General features: G+C 37.2%; 1 protein-coding gene across 8 annotated transcripts in view; it reads left to right on the top strand.

Moving 5' to 3' along the window:
- LOC136841606 (zinc metalloproteinase nas-4-like) overlaps nt 1-22,295 on the top strand; it is a 129,253-nt gene that overhangs the window by 6,201 nt on the left and 100,757 nt on the right. For 4 of the 8 annotated variants that reach the window (XM_067108674.1, XM_067108675.1, XM_067108676.1 and 1 more), the window contains exon 1: nt 21,996-22,133. The exons of the other annotated variants lie outside the window; for them this stretch is intronic. In XM_067108674.1, the coding sequence (XP_066964775.1) occupies nt 22,125-22,133 (9 nt within the window). In that variant the 5' untranslated portion in view covers nt 21,996-22,124. Of the gene's footprint in view, nt 1-21,995; nt 22,134-22,295 lie in introns of those variants that run through there. 8 annotated transcript variants of the gene reach the window in all.

The following is a 22,295-nucleotide window of genomic DNA, read 5'->3' on the forward strand; positions in this document are numbered from 1 at the left end:
TCCCTCTTATTTGGTTTCTAACTGTTGTGATAGATTCGTGTTGTCAGTCTTGATTAACGTAGCTTCAAGTGTCCGACTTTTAAAATAATTCGCGCAACCTTAATCAGTTTGTGATGAAGTCCGGTTAATACTGTATTTAGTAATACATTATTTAAAATGGCAGAATTTTGAAGGGCGAATCTTACAGCCAGTTGCTATTCAAACTTTTGAAAATGCTGTTATGTTCTCCCTGTGTTTCATTTATATTGGTTTTACTCGAATTTATTGTACCGCTTTTTATCAGATTACACACACACACACACACACACACACACATATATATATATATATACGTTCATACATGCGTACATACACAATATTACAAAGTGACAACCATTCAATATTTCCCACCCACGGAGGAACCTGAAAGATGCATGTCAGTGAAAGGCCTTTTGTGGTGTTATTCCATTAAGTTAGCCTACATCAAACCAGGATTAAACGAACACCAAATCTTGTTACTCGAATTCAGTTGTCTTCGCATTCTACGGAAAGACACAAGGAGAAATACCGTAAGCATTCTAAAAGCTGTCGGCAGTCGACTTATTGGTATCGTTCAGGTCAGTCCTGAAGGGAGACAGGATTACTAGGTTCATAGGGAATCTAATAGCCAAAGTGTAGCTTGCTTCCTATTGCCAATTTTAACCAGTACGTACGTAAACAGTACAGTGACTTTCAGCGAAGAGGAACTTTTAAAAGGGGTGACACGACGATAACCAAAATAGACGAACTGAACTCGCCTACCCAACAAGAATTGAGAGTTTCCAGGCAAGACCTATTAAGTCGCAATAACTGTTTCAAGCAAAAATGTAAAACATGCTGATGATTATAATAAAATTAACATTATTGTGTATTTTATGAAATACAGAGCAAAAGACCATATATATCATTAAAGCCACCCTTGCCGTTTAAAGCACAAATGGAAAGAGGGCTTCCCTGCTCGTTCATAAGGTGTATAGGCTCTACTTCTAATTGTTTGTCAAAACGTCTGTCCGCCTATGCGAGAGAAGGAGCTATTTATACACATCATACAGATACCACAGTATACTGCTTGATAGATGTAACCTAATAATTATTACAAAAAATCACAGGAGTGTGTGACAATATTTCTGTAAAGTATATATGTAAGTATATAAACCCACTTCAGGTAAAATGATTAAACTTGTCGTTACCTACTGTTATAATAAGAGGACATCTCTCCCTTCCAGTTCAGCTGTGAGGTAGCCTTCTTGCATTTTATTAACTAATGGTGGCTAATTCTGACCCAGATTTTTCATTGTTCCATCAACATGACCTGCTTTTCATCCGCGTGGCCACAATTACCTGGTGCTGGAGGCATTGTTTTGTGTCTTTCTTAGTTGGTGTCCAGAGATCCACATCACTTCTTGACCATAATTATGCCATACCTTTTGGCATGGGCCCATGCTGGTGCAGTCCCTATTTTATCCAATTTTATCCAAATCTATTAACAAACCGCCTTTGTTTTTCCGTTGCCCCGAAGATGCTTTGATGTTCGTATCAAGGCTAGACGCATTAGGTCGTTAGTGAATACAAAAGTTCTGGCCCTCAGTACTTTTGTTTTCATCATCCATGGATGTTGGTGAGGTCTCCGGCGAAAAAGTAATTATTAAAGCAGGTGCCGTATCTATTGTTGTTTTCAGTAATTACTAAATTATTAGAAATGTTACTTGACTTTTTTGCTATTATTATTATGAATACTATTCAGTAGCGTAAGCTTAATCATTCACTTTCATACTTTGTTTACTCTGTGTATTATCATTTTTTTTTCTCACAACCTTGCTAAATTGGTATCTCGGATATGGATACGTGCTGTACCCTTCTATCATCTTAAGATTCCTGCGCTCTCCTAGTTATCCTGGTAGTGGTCAGCAGTGCATATTCTGGAGCAAGCCCTAGTTGAGGCATGTGCATCCGGTTCTTTCCAGGTTACTGCTGGGGTCCTCTGGGATTACTATTGCTGCTCCCAGGATGATACTTTCCTTATTTCCATCTTTTCTTTCTGCCTTTTTCTTCAACTCTTGTATCGTATTGTATGGCCACATCTATCAGAGATACTTCGTGTGTTTATTTACCAGGCTTAGATGTGGTCGTCAAATCTGTATCAAGTGGTCAGTCTTTGAATTACAATCCCAGTGTACCTTGAATTTTTCGTTCTCTTGCACTTTTCGGGTATATGGTCGTACCACTTGCCTGTACAGACTATTATTATTATTATTATTATTATTATTATTATTATTATTATTATTATTATTATTATTATTATTATTATTATTATTATTATTACGGTATTAATTTACAGTTTGCCCTCTTTTATTGATTTTTGTTGCATTCAGGTATTAACTTAAATTTTTGTTAACCACATGAGAGGATGCTTCCTCCCCCACCTTTCTTTTTTACTTTGGCTTGTCGATAATTTTTACGCCATGCCCTGAGTTCCCCTTTTTTAAATTTTCTGTAGCATTAATTTGGGGATTTCCACATGCGCCAGAATTTTCCTCCTTGTCTTATTTTTTTTTTCTTTCAAGAAATCAACTTCCGGGTTTGTAGGCAGTGCCAAGAGGTTGCCAACTTCAGGCCTTTTTTTTTTTTTTTTTACTTTCGGGTCACCGTAAGGTATTTTTTATAGTATACTAAAGACTATCTTTTTATAGTTTTTATCAATAGCATTAAGTTACGGGTTTTTATATTGCGCCAGAAGTCCCCCTTTTTTTTATTAATTTTATATTGTCATTAACATTTTTTTTACACCAGGCCAGACGTATTCCCCCCCTTTTTTTATGGAGTCTTTAGGTAATGGTTTTTCAGTTTGCCGGAGGTTGATGTATATTTTGTATCCTTTCCATTTGGTCATTAACCTACCGGTTTTACACGACTCCAAAAGTTACCCTTATTTGATTATTTTTTTTCATTCAGATATTAATTATTACATTTTTATTTAGATATTAACTTTGTGTTTTTTTTTACTTAACCTCTTTTTTTTATTATTCAGTTTTTAACATACGGGGTCTTATACTGCACCAGAGGACACCATTTTTTTTTTTTTTTTTGGTACAGTGATTTACTTTCGGGGTTTTACAGCGGGCTAGAGGTTGTCATTTAATGTTATCTGAAGCACAATCGAAGTGTGACACACCCCACTCCTCATGCTCCCCATCTTGGAATGGGCAATCAACTGGATCATCAGAAAATGGGACAAAATTATAATCCAAAACTAAAACTAGTTTTCCTATGTTTCTTTACTACATTATTTGAATTGATTTTAGATTTTGTATTTTTAGGGGTTTTTACTGATACTCCATATTCCGAGACTTGTACGTAGATCCTGCATTATTACAATGTATTGTTTTTGCTACGATTAAACCTATCTGTACATATGAATTTTGCTTCCTGACATCTTCGTTGGGATTAGTGACGTATTCTTGTAGATGCAGGTGAAGCACAAGTTAGTCTGAGTGAAGGGTTTCAATGTTTTGTGGGTTTCTTGCAATTGCCATGAGTGTTCTTTGGTTGCTAATACATTCTCTCAGCTGTAAGTTTTGGAGATTTTGTCTTCCTCTTGTTACAGTTGAATTTTTGTGTGGGGGAGTTTCTTATATATACTTCGATTGTTCTTTTTATTGTTAAAATTGGTAGCAGTCTGAAATTAGTTGTCATGATTATGATAGGTCCCAAAAAAGCTAGTCTCACGATGAAATGTTGACACATAAGGAGGTATTTATAGGTTATCAGTAGTATCTTTAGCTCAGCATCAAAATACTGACAGGAATATCATCTCGAGATTGAGGAAGGCTTCCAGAGACCTTCGTTAGCTACTAGTGCAAAGGCCGTAAAATGCATTACTGTATTAGGTAGTGAACTTAGTTCTTTGGTTTTAAACCAATCTTAAAGTTACTCATTCTTGAAGATCCCTATTGCCCCACCATCAACTTCCATGGAGATAATATAGTAAAGTTTCTAAGGTAATTTGAGAAGAGTCTGGGTGGATTTACTTAAGCTGAAGCTGACTTTTCAGGCTAAATTACAGTTGTATGAGAACTAGCGAATAGTTTTTTTTTTTTTTTTTTTTTTTTTTTCCTCAATAGTCCAAAGGGAAAATGACTGGGTATTTAGTAGAGGCTATAGGTTACAGCAGTGTTAATAAAAGTAAGAGCTAAGTCTGTGAAGGTTCTGGGCATCACACAAGATTTTATACGTTCATGAAAAGATGCTAAATAATCTGTTAATAAAATAAATGAAATATACCATTGCTGAAGAAGCAAATAAACTTTTTAATGCACAGAACACTTCAAAGGAAACAGATGTGACGATCCCAATCACAATGCACGTAACCGCAATTTTGAATTCAAGAGATCCTCTTCTGTTTGTAACGACTGACATTCTTCAGTTGCATGTTAAAGATTGATATTAGTATGGAAATGAAAGAATTCCGTAAAATGGACACCAAGTCTTGTGGAAAAAAAAAATAAGTACATCTAAAGATGTTAACTTGAGTGTGATGCTTACCAATAGACAACTAATGCCGGCTTTAGTCAATTTCGCCTTTCCAGGGAGGGGGGAGCCTAGTCTATTTCCCAAGGGTTGAACGCTATCAATGATTTTCTTCAACTTGACTGAGGATGGCACTAGCCATGTCATTTATGATGTATGCAAACATTCCTGGAAGGTGATTTTTCCAAATGAGCGCATGCGCCCTTTTTATACCAGCTTGTTTCTTGTCCAGAGACAGGGCTTCTTTCTGTGCCCAATGACATACCAGCAAGGTAAAAGCAAGTACAAAATTGGCAGAATAGAAGAAAATGTGGACTTCCTGATGTTCAAGAAAAAGCCTAACCACGGGTCTTCAAGGGGGCCGTTGTGGCGTTCTTCCTCCTGATATAATATTTAGTGATCTCCTCAGACGCACCAATAGGTTGATCGGATGTGCCGCATCTGATCCCGTCTGACTTTGACTTTGCCAAGGGCACCTTTAGTAAGTTTGACGAAGATGGCCTCAGGTAGGCGTCTTGGAGGTCATGGGAGATTGACCTGCATTTTTTGTTAAGAGAACCTGGTGTACCTATTGAGTGACTGTTATCTGAGCCAAGAGTAAAGAGTGGAGAGAATTAGAGCTGGCAATGTCAACGTTTAAAACAGAGACTGCGCTGTCGGGCCAGGGCGTTGCTATATTATGTATCCTGGCCTCACGGATGTTGCGCGTATTCTGAGATTAGGAGACATTTTGATAAATTGACTTGAATAGTGAAAGGTCGTGGATCCAGTCTCAACCAGATCTCTGCAGACCATCCTAAAAGTTCACGATCTCTCCCCACAGGCCCTGCAACAGCTCCAGTCTGCGAGTTGTCGGCAATTTATGAAGTAGGCGCTTAATGGACTGGTGCATGTTTTATCCGATTTTGAAAGACACGCTTGCCACATCGGCCTCCTTTTTCCCTCTTGAGCATCTTTTGGCATGAAAGGGGGTAAAATTCTCAGAGGGAAGATAGTAACAATGTAATAATCATGGTCGAGAGAGATCATGCAAAGCAACGAGATGCCCGGCTATGCTTTAAAAAATACCCCATGTTTGAATGCGCAAAATAAAGAAAGGAAAGGGTTTCACCATCAAAATAAGAAAACTGCTACTTAAAAATATCTGAAAATCAGCGAGGGACCTGGAGAGAAGCGAATTACAATACAATGAGTATGAAAATTCAGATTAGCTAGAGTAAGAACCGACCCAGTATTTCTTTCAACACGGAATCGGAATATTTTTGGAAGAACAGACGATAGATGAAGCGAAAATAAATTATGTCAGAATGAGATAATGGAACCCATTAGAAAATAATATTAATAATACACATTTGTACAATTTTATCCCAAAGATATGAATGGAGTAAACAGTAGAAAAATTGAAGGAATAATTATCAATTGTGAGTAAGGAAAATTACCAGCGGCAAGGTAACAATTACCCCGTGTGTCAATGAAGAACTCATCTTGCATACCCCGCAATTTAAAAGAGATCCGGAAGTCTTATCCACACTAACCACATCGCCTGTGGATATTACGCACTTTTCCCCATATAACAGGTTGACCAACTGTTAATGTTTACTTTTACTAACAATATGCTGTAACTGAGATGGGTTGCAAGTGCAGAGGCGAGACCCGTAAGTAATTACCTAGCAACGAAAAATTAGGGATCGGAGATAATTCAGAGAGAGATAGAAAGTCCGAAGTGTGAAATCGTTTACATTTAAATGATTACCAAAGGGTCAGTTCTGTATTTGCTGACTGGTAATGAAAAGGAACATTTTTAGAAAGCTTATGACTATAATCACTTAGCTTTCATTTTTATCTGCTGATCAATTGAATCAGTTCGTAATATTAAGCGATTTCACTGAATATTCTTTGAAGAGGTTCGTTCAAGATAGTTTAAGAATGTACAAGTATAATTGATCTTAGTTTAAGAATATACAAGTATAATTGATCTTAGCTGCGTCTACTCTACACCATGGCTCCCAGAAGATAAAAATAACAGCAGGTAGTTTGTAGCGAGTGAAGTTCATTTGAAAATTACTCTTTTTGTTCGGGGGCTACTGCAGCCGTCAAATTATAATGAATTAATGGACGTTCCATATCATAATACACATCAGTCGCGTGTGCAGAAAAGCGCAACTTTTATGAGGGTAACATAAAATGTTTTTATAATGTTCACGAAAGCGAGAGCCGGGGTGCGTGGAGGTTTTTGTTTTATGCGTGTTAGAGAAAAGGAGCTGCTGAAGTGAATTTGCTTGTGGGGCATATAATGGAGTTCGAAGTCTTGAAAGAGCGAGCAATCTTGAGATACAATAAAAATGTAAGGCCAAAGGTAACGCAGCTGGGAAGAGTGATTAGCACGTTTTGAGGTGTTTGATAACCTAGAGAGAATAGAGGATAGGTTGATGAAAAGTTCATGTAACTGGAAAGTGTTAAGAAGAATGAGATGGAGATATAGAGAAAGACTTGGCTAGACGGTCATAAAAAGATGACGGATTAAAAGGGCCTCATATCTGAGAGGCCCGAGTTTCTGTGAAAAGAGATAATGTATCATGGGAAGGTGTTTTGCCTTGGAACTACTGGGACTGTGAAGAAATTATATATATATATATATATATATATATATATATATATATATATATATATATATATATATATATATATATATATATATATATATATATATATATATATATATATATATATATAGAGGGCTGGTTCAGAAAGGTGTTAAACTTCCAGTTCTTTGCCAATCCTTTTAAGATGAAGTTGCTAGCCCCTTGCATTTTTCTATCCTGGCTGCAATTGGCTAACCCCCACGTGCCTAGGTTACCTTTTAGGCCAACAGGGTTACAATGAATTTTTCAGAAAATGGTTTCATCTCTTTTTTTTTCTGTTGATGCGAGTTCGTTAACCACTGAGGTACGGAACCCCTGAAATTCAAAATCTCTTACTTGACCTTGTTGCTTGTGTGCGATTATTTAGCGCCAAGTTGTTTGTTTTTTGTTTATTTATTATTATTATTATTTTTTTTTTTTTGCTTGAAACGATTCCTTTTGCACTTCGTTGAAAATTGGTAATGTTAACACGTTTTGTAAATGTGGTTAACTAAAACCTTTCTATGGAGAGGTCTGAATCCCTGTGTTGTAAGCAATCACCTTTGCTTTGCAGTTTAGCTTCCGCAAACACCTGGGTGCTTGTAGTGCTCTTCTTCTACTATCTATTGTCTCAGAGAAATCCATAGACTCTGGTTATTGAGTTCGATGACTGGTGTTATCTTTAGTGCTTCTATGGGTAACTTTCTATTTGTTAGCTCGTGTCTGCATAGCGCTACCATCGTAAGTCACTTGAAGCATATGAACGCGTGCTCACGGCAAACAAAAATTTCAGCATTAATTTTTACGTTTCGGCAGATTTTATAAGCATCTCACTTTTCTTATTAAGCAGAAAAGACGTGATTTACTACTGCCGGACAGTAAAGAACATGTAATGGTTACTGGTTGCAAATCCACTTGGTTTCAACAACCATAATGGGTCGTGGCGTAAGCTAGTAACAACAAATTATGCTCCTGGTGGTCTGGTGGTAGTTATCGAATACAGAAGATGTCAGAAGTTGCGTTTTTATGAGAAACCGAAGTATAATATGGATTGGGAGAGGACAATTATCTCTCTCTCTCTCTCTCTCTCTCTCTCTCTCTCTCCAGTTTTACTTTCAATGTTCTCCTCGCTTGAGTTGCTTCGTAATAAATAGGAAAAAAATGTTCAAATGGACGCCAGCAAAAGACTGTCAACACCATATAAACTGACCGCATTTTTTCTTTTTTTCCTGGGCGTTTATGTGATGCCATTTGAGTGGTCAGGTTTTATTCTTTGTTTGATTTACACTTTCAACAAGATTATTTTCAGCACCGAATCCTAACAGAATATCAGCAGTGGAAAACTGATTTAACTATACATAATAGTTTAGCTTAGGTTAGCCTATTGAAATACAATTTTATCGTGTAAACTAAACAAATGAGCATAGTCTGAGAAACCCTCTTTCCCTACCCATTTTCTAAATTTGCTTGATGTAGATTTAATTCCGTTTATATTTATTTGGTCATTTATTTTGGGTATACTGACCTATTTTCAAACTATTTTTTGTTCCTTTCGATTTGCAAGCAACCAAGCGATTTACATAAGGGTTTTCTAGCACAGGACTTTGTAAATATTCCTAAAAGCTTATAACAGAATAACAGCAACGAATCACGAATGCAGTTATGCTCTATTCTGTCGCCAACGTTTTGTAGAGAGGACGACATTTAGCTCTGTGTTAAATCTTTACAAAATGTTTATGACTCACCCGAATGTTTTGATTCAGTTAAATGCCTCAAGCAGCAGAAGTGAAAGTGGTTTCTCATAAATTTTGCGAAACATTAATATGCATCCCTTCTTTGTTGAAGAGCAACAAGCCAAAAAATAAAGACATTTCAATACACAAAGAAGAAATGCCAGTTATTTGACGAAAGGTAAAAATTTAATAAAAATGAGTCACCATTCAGCATGTTTCTTTTCCCTTACCTCACCCGCCCCCTGAAAAAAATAATTGTCTAATATGACTTTCAAGTCAGCCAAATTAAATTTTACAAGTAATCGTTAAAGAAAAACATCTCTTTTGTTTTAAGATTAAAAAAAAATATACGAAGAACAAAAAAACAGATTTGATCACAAAAAACGCCTAGGAGAGAGAGAGAGATCAGTACACGGGAAACTTCAGCGGTTAGGTTATATGACGCTGAAAGTCTTCTTTGCTAGCGACGTTGGAGCTTTTTTTCATATTCACTACGAAGCACCTCTAGCGAAGAGAACACTGAAAGTAAAAGTGGAGTAAACCGCTCATGGGAGATTAAAATACTATCAATTTTCGAAAGTAGACTTTCTTAACCTATTCAGCAAATGCACGGAACATTAAATTTGTGCAGTCTTCCCTGTGGAAGTAGCTTTTCAACAGCTGTTCTGTGTCCTTCCTGACACCACAAACACTTTCACGGATATACTAATTTTCATGTGCAAAGGTTACCTTCCCACTGAGGCTACAAAGTGTGTACAAACATATCCTGTAAATAATAAAATTGTTTTACATATGATAGTAAATTCTTTGCATCGCACTGCAAGCATTATGTACATATAATTTATAAATTATATATATAATATGTATATATATATATATATATAAATTTAAATGTGTTTGTGTGATACATTGTGGCTAATTTTACCCATGAAATTTTGTATTGTATGTGTGTGTATATATATACACATATATATATATATATATATATATATATATATATATATATATATATATATATATATATATATATTATATATATATATATATATATATTATATATATATATATATATATATATATATATATATATATATATATATATATATATATATATATATATATATATATAAATTTAAATGTGTGTTTGTGTGATACATTGTGGCTAATTTTACCCATGAAATTTTGTTTTTCAAATATTTAGGCTATATATAAATTACAAGTGCATCTACCTTGGACAGAACTCGAATATGTCTTTTCAGAAATGTAGGGGTGACGGTGATTTTATCCACTCAGCCACAAAGTGATCAAGATAATTTCTGCTTTACGTGTTCTTATATTTTGTATTTGAAATAGAAATAAACTCAGTTCCACCCAGTGCCCCATCTTTGTTGACATATTGAGCCCCGTCTGTAGATTAATGCTCTAGTCATTACGGTGCTGATTGGTACACTAAAATTATCCGGTCATCGAAGATTTTGAAGACTTTATGACCAACTACTCGTGCAAATTTCAGCAGCTGATCGGTAACCGATTTTTAATAATCGACAACTGGTTGCTCATGAGTGGCCGATGTTCACGAGGTGCTTGGCAATCTCTTACGGATTATCAACCACTTTATATCTAGTAGGGCATTCAATATGGGGCATCCTGGAGGAGCCTTATCTCCGGTGGTTGGAAGAATACGTAGGTCCACACCAGACCTCGTATTCCCTTTCGCACTTGACCACACTTATGGACCGCGCGCGCCCTTGGGCTCTTGCTGGCGTAAGGCAACCAAGGAGTGTTCCACATGTTGGTGAGGTAACATCACAACAAGATTCATCCGTTGTCACCAAAACAGTTCCAGATGCTGGGTTGCTGATGCAACAGGAAGAAGGTGATGATGTTGTAGTAGCTCCTCTGTCGTCCTGTGACGTGGTCTGCAACATGAAGAAACGTTCGCAGCGCGATTGGCAAAGGGTCGATAAGGGGTTGCCAGTCGCTCGTAAAGTGGTGGTTGTATGTTGTCGATGTTCAGGGAACGTTTGCTTCCGTTCTCAACTACCACTCTGTTGGTCGTGAGTGCGAATCTCCGAGCGGCCAGTGAAGAACAAGGGGAATTTGTTTCTGGTGATAGAAATTCATTTCTCGCTATAATGTGGTTCGGATTCCACAATAAGCTGTAGGTCCCGTTGCTAGGCAACCAATGGTTCTTAGCCACGTAAAAATAAATCTAATCCTTCGGGCCAGCCCTAGGAGAGCTGTTAATCAGCTCAGTGGTCTGGTTAAACTAAGATATACTTAACTTTTCAGGGAACGTTTGGGAAGTAGTCAGTTGCCGATCGGTTATTTTTCTCCAGTTAATTGCCAATCAGCTGCGGAGGTTCAACGGCCAAAAATTGCTTGGCGAGTGCCGGCACCCATTGAAGACCAGTGCAAGAACTGTTGTCCACCCTCGGATAACCAATTAAAACAAGAAAAGCTTTCTCTCATCCAGTTTGGTCGGCAACAGGTATTCGAGCTACATGCTTAACACTGACAGCCCTATACAGACTGCAAAAAACTGTACAGTACAACCCCGGAGAACTAATTGCCAATCATTGATTGTCGGGTCGGTTGCACCTGTAGACTTTTATCAAACCATGATTTGTAAGGGTTATGCTTTGTCACAGAGGCCCAGAGGTTACGGCCTGCGCTCAGAATATAGCATATTAGATCAAGAACCTTACATTCCCAAGCCCGGACAAATGGGAATGGCTGGAGTCGGGAAGGGCATCCACTCTTAAAACTTCTTCCAAAACAAAGTAGGAAATGAGCATTAAAGATATACTTATTAAAACAGCGACAGCGACCAGTGATTAATATGAGATCAAGAACCTTGCAAATAGCAAATACGGTACTTTGTCAAATGCTTTATAAGCATTACGATCCCATACCAATGTGACCCTATCAGTTCCGTGTGTGTATTTCAAGATTATATAGAATAGTCATCCTAAAGCTCATTCAGTTCAAAAATAATTTGAGAAGAAAAGTTTATTGGCAGTTTGGGTTTCTACATTCAAGTCGTAAAGTAGGTAGATTATGGTTTCGTAGTTATAAGCAAGGTTACTGCCATTTTTAAGTTAGTGGGTAAGTTCAGTTAATTAATAAGATAAGTTAGAATCCTTTGCTTTTCTGCTGTGTTCAGCTCTAGCTCATTGGTTTTGGTTTATTAACAGATTTCCAGCGAGAATGGCCTTACAATGGTGAAAAGTTACAAAAATGACTTGAATAATTTATATGTAAAAAAATTGCTTACACATCCTCTGTATATCCGTAACAACACTGGCTCATTTAGCACCCAGTGTGAAAGATACCTAGCATAAAGGTAATTTGTGTGTAAAAACCCGGTCCAGTGTCTGGCTCAACATTCGCCATATATATATATATATATATATATATATATATATATATATATATATATATATATATATATATATATATATATATTATCCAGGTTTATATACGATCTGATATCTGTAAGCAAAACCTCTGTGCATACAAATAAATATTTGTACACAGGGACCGGTTTTGTGTAAAGTACACAGACAGACCCTGGCTTTTGTGTGGCAAAAACATTTTCCATATATATATATATATATATATATATATATATATATATATATATATATATATATATATATATATATATATATATATCAGGTTTGTATACGACCTGCCGTCTGTAAGCAGAACCTCTGTGCATACAGTTAAATATTTGTTGTACACAGAGCCCGGTTTTTTGTGAAGTACACAACTAGCCATGTAAAGAAACCAGCTCTGCGTATAGGTGTAGTTCTCTCGTAATTATGACGAGTGGTCTCATTTCACACTACGTGGAAAATCAGTTTAATCGTATATTGGCTGACTTTATGGCAGCTCACAAAACTATTTAAACTAATTAAGAGTTTATATTTTAACACCACTGCCAATTTAGATCAAGCCTGAAGCCAACTTTACCCATAGAAGCAAGTTTTATATTTTTTCAAATGATAAAGATCTTTCTTGCACTATGCATTACCTTACTTGCCGGGCCAATCACAGGAGACAGCTAAGAGAAAGCAGATACTGTACATGAAAATATTATATGAGAATGCGTATCATTTAGTGTCAGCTCAAACGATCAGTATATTTAAATGCTGTTTCCAGTATCCTTAGAAAGATTTCACTGACGTAGTTTTGCCAACCACTCTGTGGTAGATAATGTGATCATTATGCTGTTGAAATTCCTGCCTCCACCCCCGTAGGAGCAATATACGACTTAACAACGCAATTCTTACTGCAGTTTAGTGAGCCAGATTGCTGGAAACCCGAAGGGACTCTCCTTGCGAAATGTGATAAAATCCTTCTGACAGAGGCCTGTATGAAACAATACAAATTCTTACGCTTACCTACTTGCAAATGATGGTAGATTTTCCTTGGGGATAGGGTATGGCGGCTATTAGCGGGAGAGGAAGATTGTCTTCTTCCGTCCCGTAGATTTTCGAGTACATAACAACCTTTGAGTTCAGTATGGTTTAAGCTATCGCTTTTTTTTAAACTGGGGAAAAGCTTCGCAAGAGGATGAGAGTCCCTGTTTCACTGCCAGCTTCAAGGGTGATCAAATGACATGAGTGTAACCTTTTCACCTGTATACTTTGTTGTTTCCGTCATTTTCTGTTGTCGTGAAACAATAACTCGTTGTTGATAGAAAGCGGTACCTGGAGCCCTCCAAACTAATAATTATGTCACGCCACCATATGGCCAACCTCTCCATTGACGTCACAGGAAAAGGGGGAAGTTTACTTACACAAAGGGATCAGCAATGTAAAGTTGCGTCATTTTTACAGTACTCTAAGATGGGTGATTGAGAAACCAAAACGTAAGATAATATGAACCTTTATTTAGGAGGGGCCTGATATAAGAGATCGGGTATGAGAAATTACCCTCCGTAGGTGGGTACTTCCATCAGTGCACCTCCCGCGATGCACTGTAGGCATTACTTAAGATTCTTTGCATCTTCCCTTTGTCCTCTAACTGCAACCCCTTTCATTCCTTTAACTGTGCCTCCGTTCATATTCGTCTTCCATCTTATTTTCCTTCCTTTACTAGTAACTGTTTCATAGTGCAACTCCGAGGTTTTCCTCTTGTTGCACCTATAAAACCATTTTACTCGCAAATTCTCTTTTAGCGTCGAGAGACCTCATAGGTCCTTGCGCTTGGCCTTTGGCCTAAATTTTATACTCCATTCCATTCCATGGGAAATTACGTGAGGGAGTGGATTAGCATAATCCGTTTTCGGCCAGGCAAAGAAAACGGTGATAGAACTGAATGGTAGGCAAGGCAGTTTGCTGAGGAAAAGTCCATTGTGTAATGAATTTCCCAATGCCTTATCTGTCACATTGTTTTGACACTTGGTAATCTGAACCTGAACGGCGGTTTTATCTGCGCCACAGACCATTTTCTTCGCTCATATGATAACGTTGATTGCGCTTAAATCTGTAGTAATTTCAACACTTGAATCCGGGTGCGTTTTCTTTGGCGTAATAATTGGTGCAGAAGGCCACATCCTGCGACTACGGCTTTTTTTTTTCTCTCTCTCTCTTCGCTCAGGGATGAAAGTGTCTACTCTTTATTTACTTTCTTGAAAGCTATTTCATTTTCATGTTGTCTCTGGCGTAAACGTGATTATATTGGTATCTGTGAAATGAAATGCATTTACATCATACCTGGAATCAGTCATTCAGCTAATCTAGTAACCTTGGTTGATCCAAAACCATTCGTAAATATTAAGCGATTAAGAGTGTTTTACATTGATTAAAATGGAAAAATGTATTTGGAGAGACGTCATGCAACAAGATTTGCAGTGTAATTAAAAAAAAGGAAAGTAAACGAAAATGAAATCAGAAAAATGATGTCCTGGACTTGGAGCAGGCTTGTAGGTCTGTGATTTACTGAAGGCATTTGAAAGTCCATTGCTGCCTGTTGATATTATAGCGCTGCCAAATTTTGCCTTGACAAGACCTATAAGCAACAGGCTTTTGTTAATGGGATTGCCTGAAGAATTAAGCTCTTCCGAGAGTTTTTTCCGCCAACGAACAAACTTTTCACATATTTCTCATTTTCATTTACGCAGAATAATGCTCCAAACACCAAATATTTAGGAACGTTAGTATGTCACAGTTTCTCTCACGGGACCTCTTTCTTTACCCTGAGTAATTTATTTCTCATCATTCTTGAAGGAGAAAATGTTTATAAGTTTTAATACACATTTTAATAAGATTATTTACATGCACACAAATGTAACCGAGCCGAGCCAGCTGGCATGAGATTTCAGTAAGATGTCATTTTTTCGGAGTGCACTTGAAGTTGTGAGAGAAAGCGACCCAGAAAATGTAAGATACACCTGCTTTCCATAATTGGAAATAATTAATGGTAAGGATGAAAACAGGACTGGTAAAATATGCCTATCATACTTAGCAGGTCTGTATATGACAGCCCTCATGAAATCTGAAAATGGATAGTTTTTCGTTAATAAAGTACAAACGAAGTAACTGCGAAACACTATAAGATTGCATTCTCATGCAAAGGAACTTTCGAATGAATACGATTGATTGCAACATTTTGACAACTTCAGGCTTTTAAATAAAAAAAATCGCATTTTTTCCATTGTTTATATTTTCTTCATTACAAGCAGTACTTCGTTGGGCGAGTGGGTTCCGTTCTCAGCTAGCACTCTGCTGGCCGCGAGTTCGAATCTCCGGCCGGCCAGTGAAGAATAAGAGGAAGCTATTTCTGGTGATAGAAGTTCATTTCTCGCTATAATGTGGTTCGGATTCCACAATAAGCTGTAGGTCCCGTTGCTAGGTAACCAGATGGTTCTTAGCCACGTAAAATAAATCTAATCCTTCGGGCCAGCCCAAGGAGAGCTGTTGATCAGCTCAGTGGTCTGGTTAAACTAAGGTATACTTAACTAGCAGTTCCAAATGGAGAATGACTGTTTAGAGTCTTGCACACTACATACTCTTGAGACCACTAATTTTCCCCTCCTAAATCAAGTTTTAAAATTTTGGTTACTGTCTACACCTCTCTCTCTCTCTCTCTCTCTCTCTCTCTCTCTCTCTCTCCATATATATATATATATATATATATATATATATATATATATATATATATATATATATATATATATGAATGTCTTTTCTGTAATACTACAGTGTAATATGAAAATAAGAAGGCCCATAAAACACTAAACGTTGAAACCATATATTTCGGGCACTTGTTTCTGTGCCCCTGTTCACTGGTAGAATATGGACAGGTGGAAAGTTACAATGGTATATATACAAAAACATGAAGGTGTGGCCTTAGGCCTCTAATGTTATGGAGGTGGCGTTTCTTAAGAAGGAGGAGAGTGACCAAATTCCCTAGTGGTTTTGGCCTCATTAGCTCCCATTTGGCGATGGATCTGGCGGTCGCGTTTCTTGGGTCATCTTCTTCAGGAGGGGTTTGAGGATTAAGGTGTCGATGGCGTCCGATTTCCAATGTCCTCCTGACAGGTTCATATTGTTGGTTTGATTGATGATAGCAGATTCCAGCATCTTTCTTTTGTACGGACAGCTACTCTTGAAAACCAACTCCGCCCCACTCCAGTTAATGACATGCCCTGTATTTCTGATATGTAGGAAAATTCCCGAACTCTCCGAAGCGTAACGTACTGATCTTTTGTGCTCTGTCATTCTTTGCAAGAGCGATCTACCTGTCTCGCCTACATAGATTTCATGACAATTGCTACATGGTATCTTGTAAACCCGGCTTCGTCCCCTTATGTTATTACATATCGTTAACGAGCGAACTCCCGATGGATTTGGGATAATGGAAAATGAAAGGATTATTAGAACTGAGTTGTTCGGTGGCCTTTTGGATGTTTTCATCGTATGGAGTTTACAAGATACCATGTAGCAATTGTCATGAAATCTATGTAGGCGAGACAGGTGGATCGCTCTCGCAAAGAATAACAGAGCACAAAAGATCAGCACGTTACGCTCGGAGAGTTCGGGAATTTTCCTACATATCAGAAATACAGGGCATGTCATTAACTGGAGTGGGGCGGAGTTGGTTTTCAAGAGTAGCTGTCCGTACAAAAGAAAGATGCTGGAATCTGCTATCATCAATCAAACCAACAATATGAACCTGTCAGGAGGACATTGGAAATCGGACGCCATCGACACCTTAATCCTCAAACCCCTCCTGAAGAAGATGACCCAAGAAACGCGACCGCCAGATCCATCGCCAAACGGAGCTAATGAGGCCAAAACCACTAGGAATTTGGTCACTCTCCTCCTTCTTAAGAAACGCCACCTCCATAACATCGGAGGCCTAAGGCCACACCTTCATGTTTTTGTATATATACCATTGTAACTTTCCACCTGTCCATATTCTACCAGTGAACAGGGGCACAGAAACAAGTGCCCGAAATATATGGTTTCAACGTTTAAATAGTGTTTTATGGGCCTTCTTATTTTCATATTACACTGTAGTATTACAGAAAAAGACATTCATTTTTGCCCATTATGGAACATCACAGTTTACGCCAGTTTTTCGGCTTCAACCCAGCTGTCAAGCACATCTTTAGACGGTACGAACGGCTAGTACATGGGTTACACAAGAGGAAGAATCAGAGAAATTTTCTACAAGAATGCCTACAGGAACAAGTTTCTCCCAAAATGTACGGTTTCACGCGTTGGACATTGGTGTCAGACCCATTTCCGGACTCCATCCGCACATTCCTCCAAGACAGAATACAAGCCATACATCAAGACATCTATGTGATTAGAAGAAAAATAAGTGAGCTAACCACGTCACTTCGCCTCATGTGCAGGGATGATGGTATGTACAGATATCTTTCATATTTTGTGCTATCAGGTGCTATTGAAAACAGCGAGTCCCACTCCAGAAATTTGTGCTACAAATTAAAAAGACTGATTAGGAACAGCGTATGGAATAATCTTGGCCTTCCCAATAATGTGCTGAATCTCTAACCATCCCCTCACTGCAGAAGAACAGACCGTTTTAAATCTTGGAGTTTCATTTGCTCTAAAACCTGGTCCTGAGAGTAATCTTAATTTCCTAGTTGCTTTTGATAAACATTTTGCAAAAAAACAATTATGACAAGAAAGAGGCATGTCTCAAAGGCATTTTGCTAAATGTCTTGGAGCAAAATAACAACAAAATTCGCTCCCGAAAAGATTCCAAAATGCATTAGTTAGCTTAAGAAAAGGGGGATATCATCATCACCAAATCTGACAAAGACGGGAAAATAGTTCTGTTAGACAAGGAGACATACATCAATAAAGTTCAAGAACTTCTAAACGATGCGGAGACCTATAACAAATTAACGAAAGATCCCACAACAAATATTGCTGCTCACTTTAACAAATCAGTTAGAACCATAGGGGCAATAAAAAGACATAGAATTACTAGAGACATTCAAGGTAATCAACCCTCTCTCCCCTATTTTTACGGCCTCCCGAAAACACATAAAGATGGGATTCCTTTACGCCCCATAATATCTAGCAGGGCTCTTTCATGTACAAATTATCAAAATGGCTCACAGACTTGTTATCACCCTTTCTAGGAACCTTCTCATCCTCCCACGTCAAACATGCAGAGGATTTCATACAAAAATTTAATAGTTTAAACATCCCCTCGAACAACATCAAATTGCTCAGCCTAGACGTCGAGTCATTATTTACTAAAGTCCCGATTGCCGACGTGTTGTCTTTCTTAGAGAGGAAGTTACAACCATATGAAGACCATTTTCCTCTTGGCATAGATAAAACTTTAAAACTTATCAACCTTTGTGTAACTAACAACGTGTTTTCTTTCAATGGTAATTTTTACAAACAAAAATTTGGCTGTAGCATGGGAAGTCCCCTATCACCCCTTCTAGCTAACTTGTACATGGAATATTTCGAAGCAGAACTTTTGTCGTCTATCAAACCCCATAATATGATCTGGCTTAGATACGTAGATGATATCTTTACTTTCTGGGACAATAGCTGGGGACTTTAATGAATTTTTAATAGGCTAAATTCGCTAGTTCCGACCATAAAATTTAAAACAGAATGGGAAAAGGACGGAAAACTGCCGTTCCTAGATGTACTGATCATAAGAAAACAGAACAGGTATGCATTTACAGTATATAGAAAACCCACCTTCGCTGTCTCCTACATTCATTTCTTAAGCTACCACGACGTCTCCGTAAAAATCATGGTAGGGTGCAACTTATTCCTCAGAGGACTTAGGATATGTTCAAATGAGTACCTGGATAAAGAATTTAACACGATCCGCCAACACCTAACGCAACTGCTCTATCCACCGCACATTATCGAGAGGGCTATTAACAAAGCGAATAAAATATACTATAGAGGTCCCACTCCCAACAGACAAATAGATTTCAACAACAAAATAAAGCTTCCATACGATGAAAACATCCAAAAGGCCACCGAACAACTCAGTTCTAATAATCCTTTCATTTTCCATTATCCCAAATCCATCGGGAGTTCACTCGTTAACGTATACTTAAATAACAAAAGGGAAGAAGCCGGAGTTTACAAGATACCATGTAGCAATTGTCATGAAATCTATGTAGGCGAGACAGGTAGATCGCTCTCGCAAAGAATAACAGAGCACAAAAGATCAGTACGTTACGCTCGAGAGTTCGGGAATTTTCCTACATATCAGAAATACAGGGCATGTCATTAACTGGAGTGGGGCGGAGTTGGTTTTCAAGAGTAGCTGTCCGTACAAAAGAAAGATGCTGGAATCTGCTATCATCAATCAAACCAACAATATGAACCTGTCAGGAGGACATTGGAAATCGGACGCCATCGACACCTTAATCCTCAAACCCCTCCTGAAGAAGATGACCCAAGAAACGCGACTGCCAGATCCATCGCCAAACGGGAGCTAATGAGGCCAAAACCACTAGGGAATTTGGTCACTCTCCTCCTTCTTAAGAAACGCCACCTCCATAACATCGGAGACCTAAGGCCACACCTTCATGTTTTTGTATATATACCATTGTAACTTTCCACCTGTCCATATTCTACCAGTGAACAGGGCACAGAAACAAGTGCCCGAAATATATGGTTTCAACGTTTAAATAGTGTTTTATGGGCCTTCTTATTTTCATATATATATATATATATATATATATATATATATATATCTATATCTATATATATATATATATATATATATATATATATATATATATATATATATATATATATATATCTATATATATATATATATATATATATATATATATATATATATATATATATATATATATATATATATATATATATATATATATATATATATATATATATATATATATATATATATAGTATCTGTATATACATATATATGTATACATTTAATATTTATATATATATATATATATATATATATATATATATATATATATATAATATATATATATATATATTTCTTCTAATCTTCTCTACATCCATTCCCGCATCCCGCGCTTCCATTTTGCTGTCCAACGTTTAGCTATTTTCACCTTAGTTCCACCTATAAATCCTTTTGCTTAATCTCAGATATTTTCTGAATTTCTTTTTCTTGCTGTCCAACCACTCTGACTCCCTTATTTCACTGTTATAAGCGCTTAATGGTTGAAAGTGCCTCATTTCTTGGCACTATAGCCTAATTTTCGTGATTTATTCATTCATCCTCCACGCAGTTTTGAATCTGTTGCATTTTTATGTTAAATGTTATTATATATATTCTTCACTGTTCTGATGCTTATGCTGGAATCTTAAGATTCTGATTTTCTCATATTTGCAGGAGAGCCAGTTTTAAATTAAATTTTTTATTTGTTAATTTTTTTCTATGCAAAATGAGTTGCATTAAGTGGTTATCTTTATTCCGTATTTCATTTTATTTCTTATACCCATTTTTTCTCCGAAATGTTAGATTTTATCGTAAAACCTTTTGCTGTTACGGAAGATTTGAAATGAAGATTTTAATAAGTCAAACCGTTGCCTTATAGATACACAGTTACAGTAGAGCATTGTAGTTATCACACACAGTTTTATTTGTCATGTTAATGTGTGGTTCTGTGCGACCTTATTCATCCAGTATGTCATTTTCATTATAACAAATTTTCTTACAATGCTTTACCGCAGATTTTTGCCACGGTCTTTAGAGGTAGGATGAAAGTGCCTTAACTCAGAAATAAGCTTGTTTTTCCAATTGTTTTGCTCAAACGAACTTTACGCTTAAATAACACAAATTATAGTTGGCTCCCCAACTGCTAACGTTTAGTGTCTAAATTACCCTCCATAGCTGTCGTACGCGGTCAGTGCCACATGGCTCTGACAACAAAACAAACGCTTGCCTGCCAGACGTACGAGTCAGTCTTGACCCACGAAAGCGAGAGTATAATACCGCAGCGTACGACGGCACCCACACTAAAGATCATATCAGTAAGTGGCGAAGTGTGGAAGGGAACGGTTGGCGTCCTTGTTCCGTGACTCCAATCACTGAATTCTGGTCGTTGGGAAGAAGCGTAGTCTTAGTCAGTACATTATAATACACGAATTATCAGGTTAGAAGAACGTCGTGTCTTCTGTGTGGTGTTGCATTCTGGAAAGAATATTCACGTATAAAACTGAATATAACAAATTTTTTAAAAACTTCGTAGCTACCATGCGTGTTCAGTTTGTTTATGAATCTTGCTGCTACGTTACGTTCATCTTTCACGATAACGTTAATTATTCAATTTTTCAATAAAATGAAATAAATATTTGCTGATACTTTCGCTACTATTAGCATTATTTGAAAAGCTGCTGAAAACCGATAAAGATATTTGATTTTTATATGGTTACCTTTTGAATTTTCAATAGTAGGCTAAGATATCAAGTTGGGCCAGAATGAAATTGCCGTTCATCCTTGTGAACCTGAAATAAATATTGTACTGAGCGTGAAGTCTATGGGCATGATTTATAATCGCTATATTCGTTCCAATCAGAAGTAAGCAGCCAGCTCCTTTGAAATTAGACGTTTGTACATTTGATCACGTCAGTTAAACAGTTTACAGGCCAGAAAATTATCCGAATGTTGTGTATATAATCCCAAAACTATTTTTAGAAGTCTTGCAGACATCTGAAAGTCATCGTCTTCATCATTTCCGTTAGTCATGAGTCAGGTAAGTTGGGTTCGCTTAACGTTATTCATCTTACTTTGTTGTAAAACTCCAGCCCACTGTATTGTCCACTTTTAGCCTTCCTCTCGAGGATAAGTTTTTTTTTTTTTTTTTTTTTGTCCCCTGGTGTCCTTTTTTGGATAAAGATGTTTTATCTTACGCCTC

Source organism: Macrobrachium rosenbergii, chromosome 9, assembly GCF_040412425.1.
Source record: "Macrobrachium rosenbergii isolate ZJJX-2024 chromosome 9, ASM4041242v1, whole genome shotgun sequence".
NCBI lineage: Eukaryota > Metazoa > Arthropoda > Malacostraca > Decapoda > Palaemonidae > Macrobrachium > Macrobrachium rosenbergii.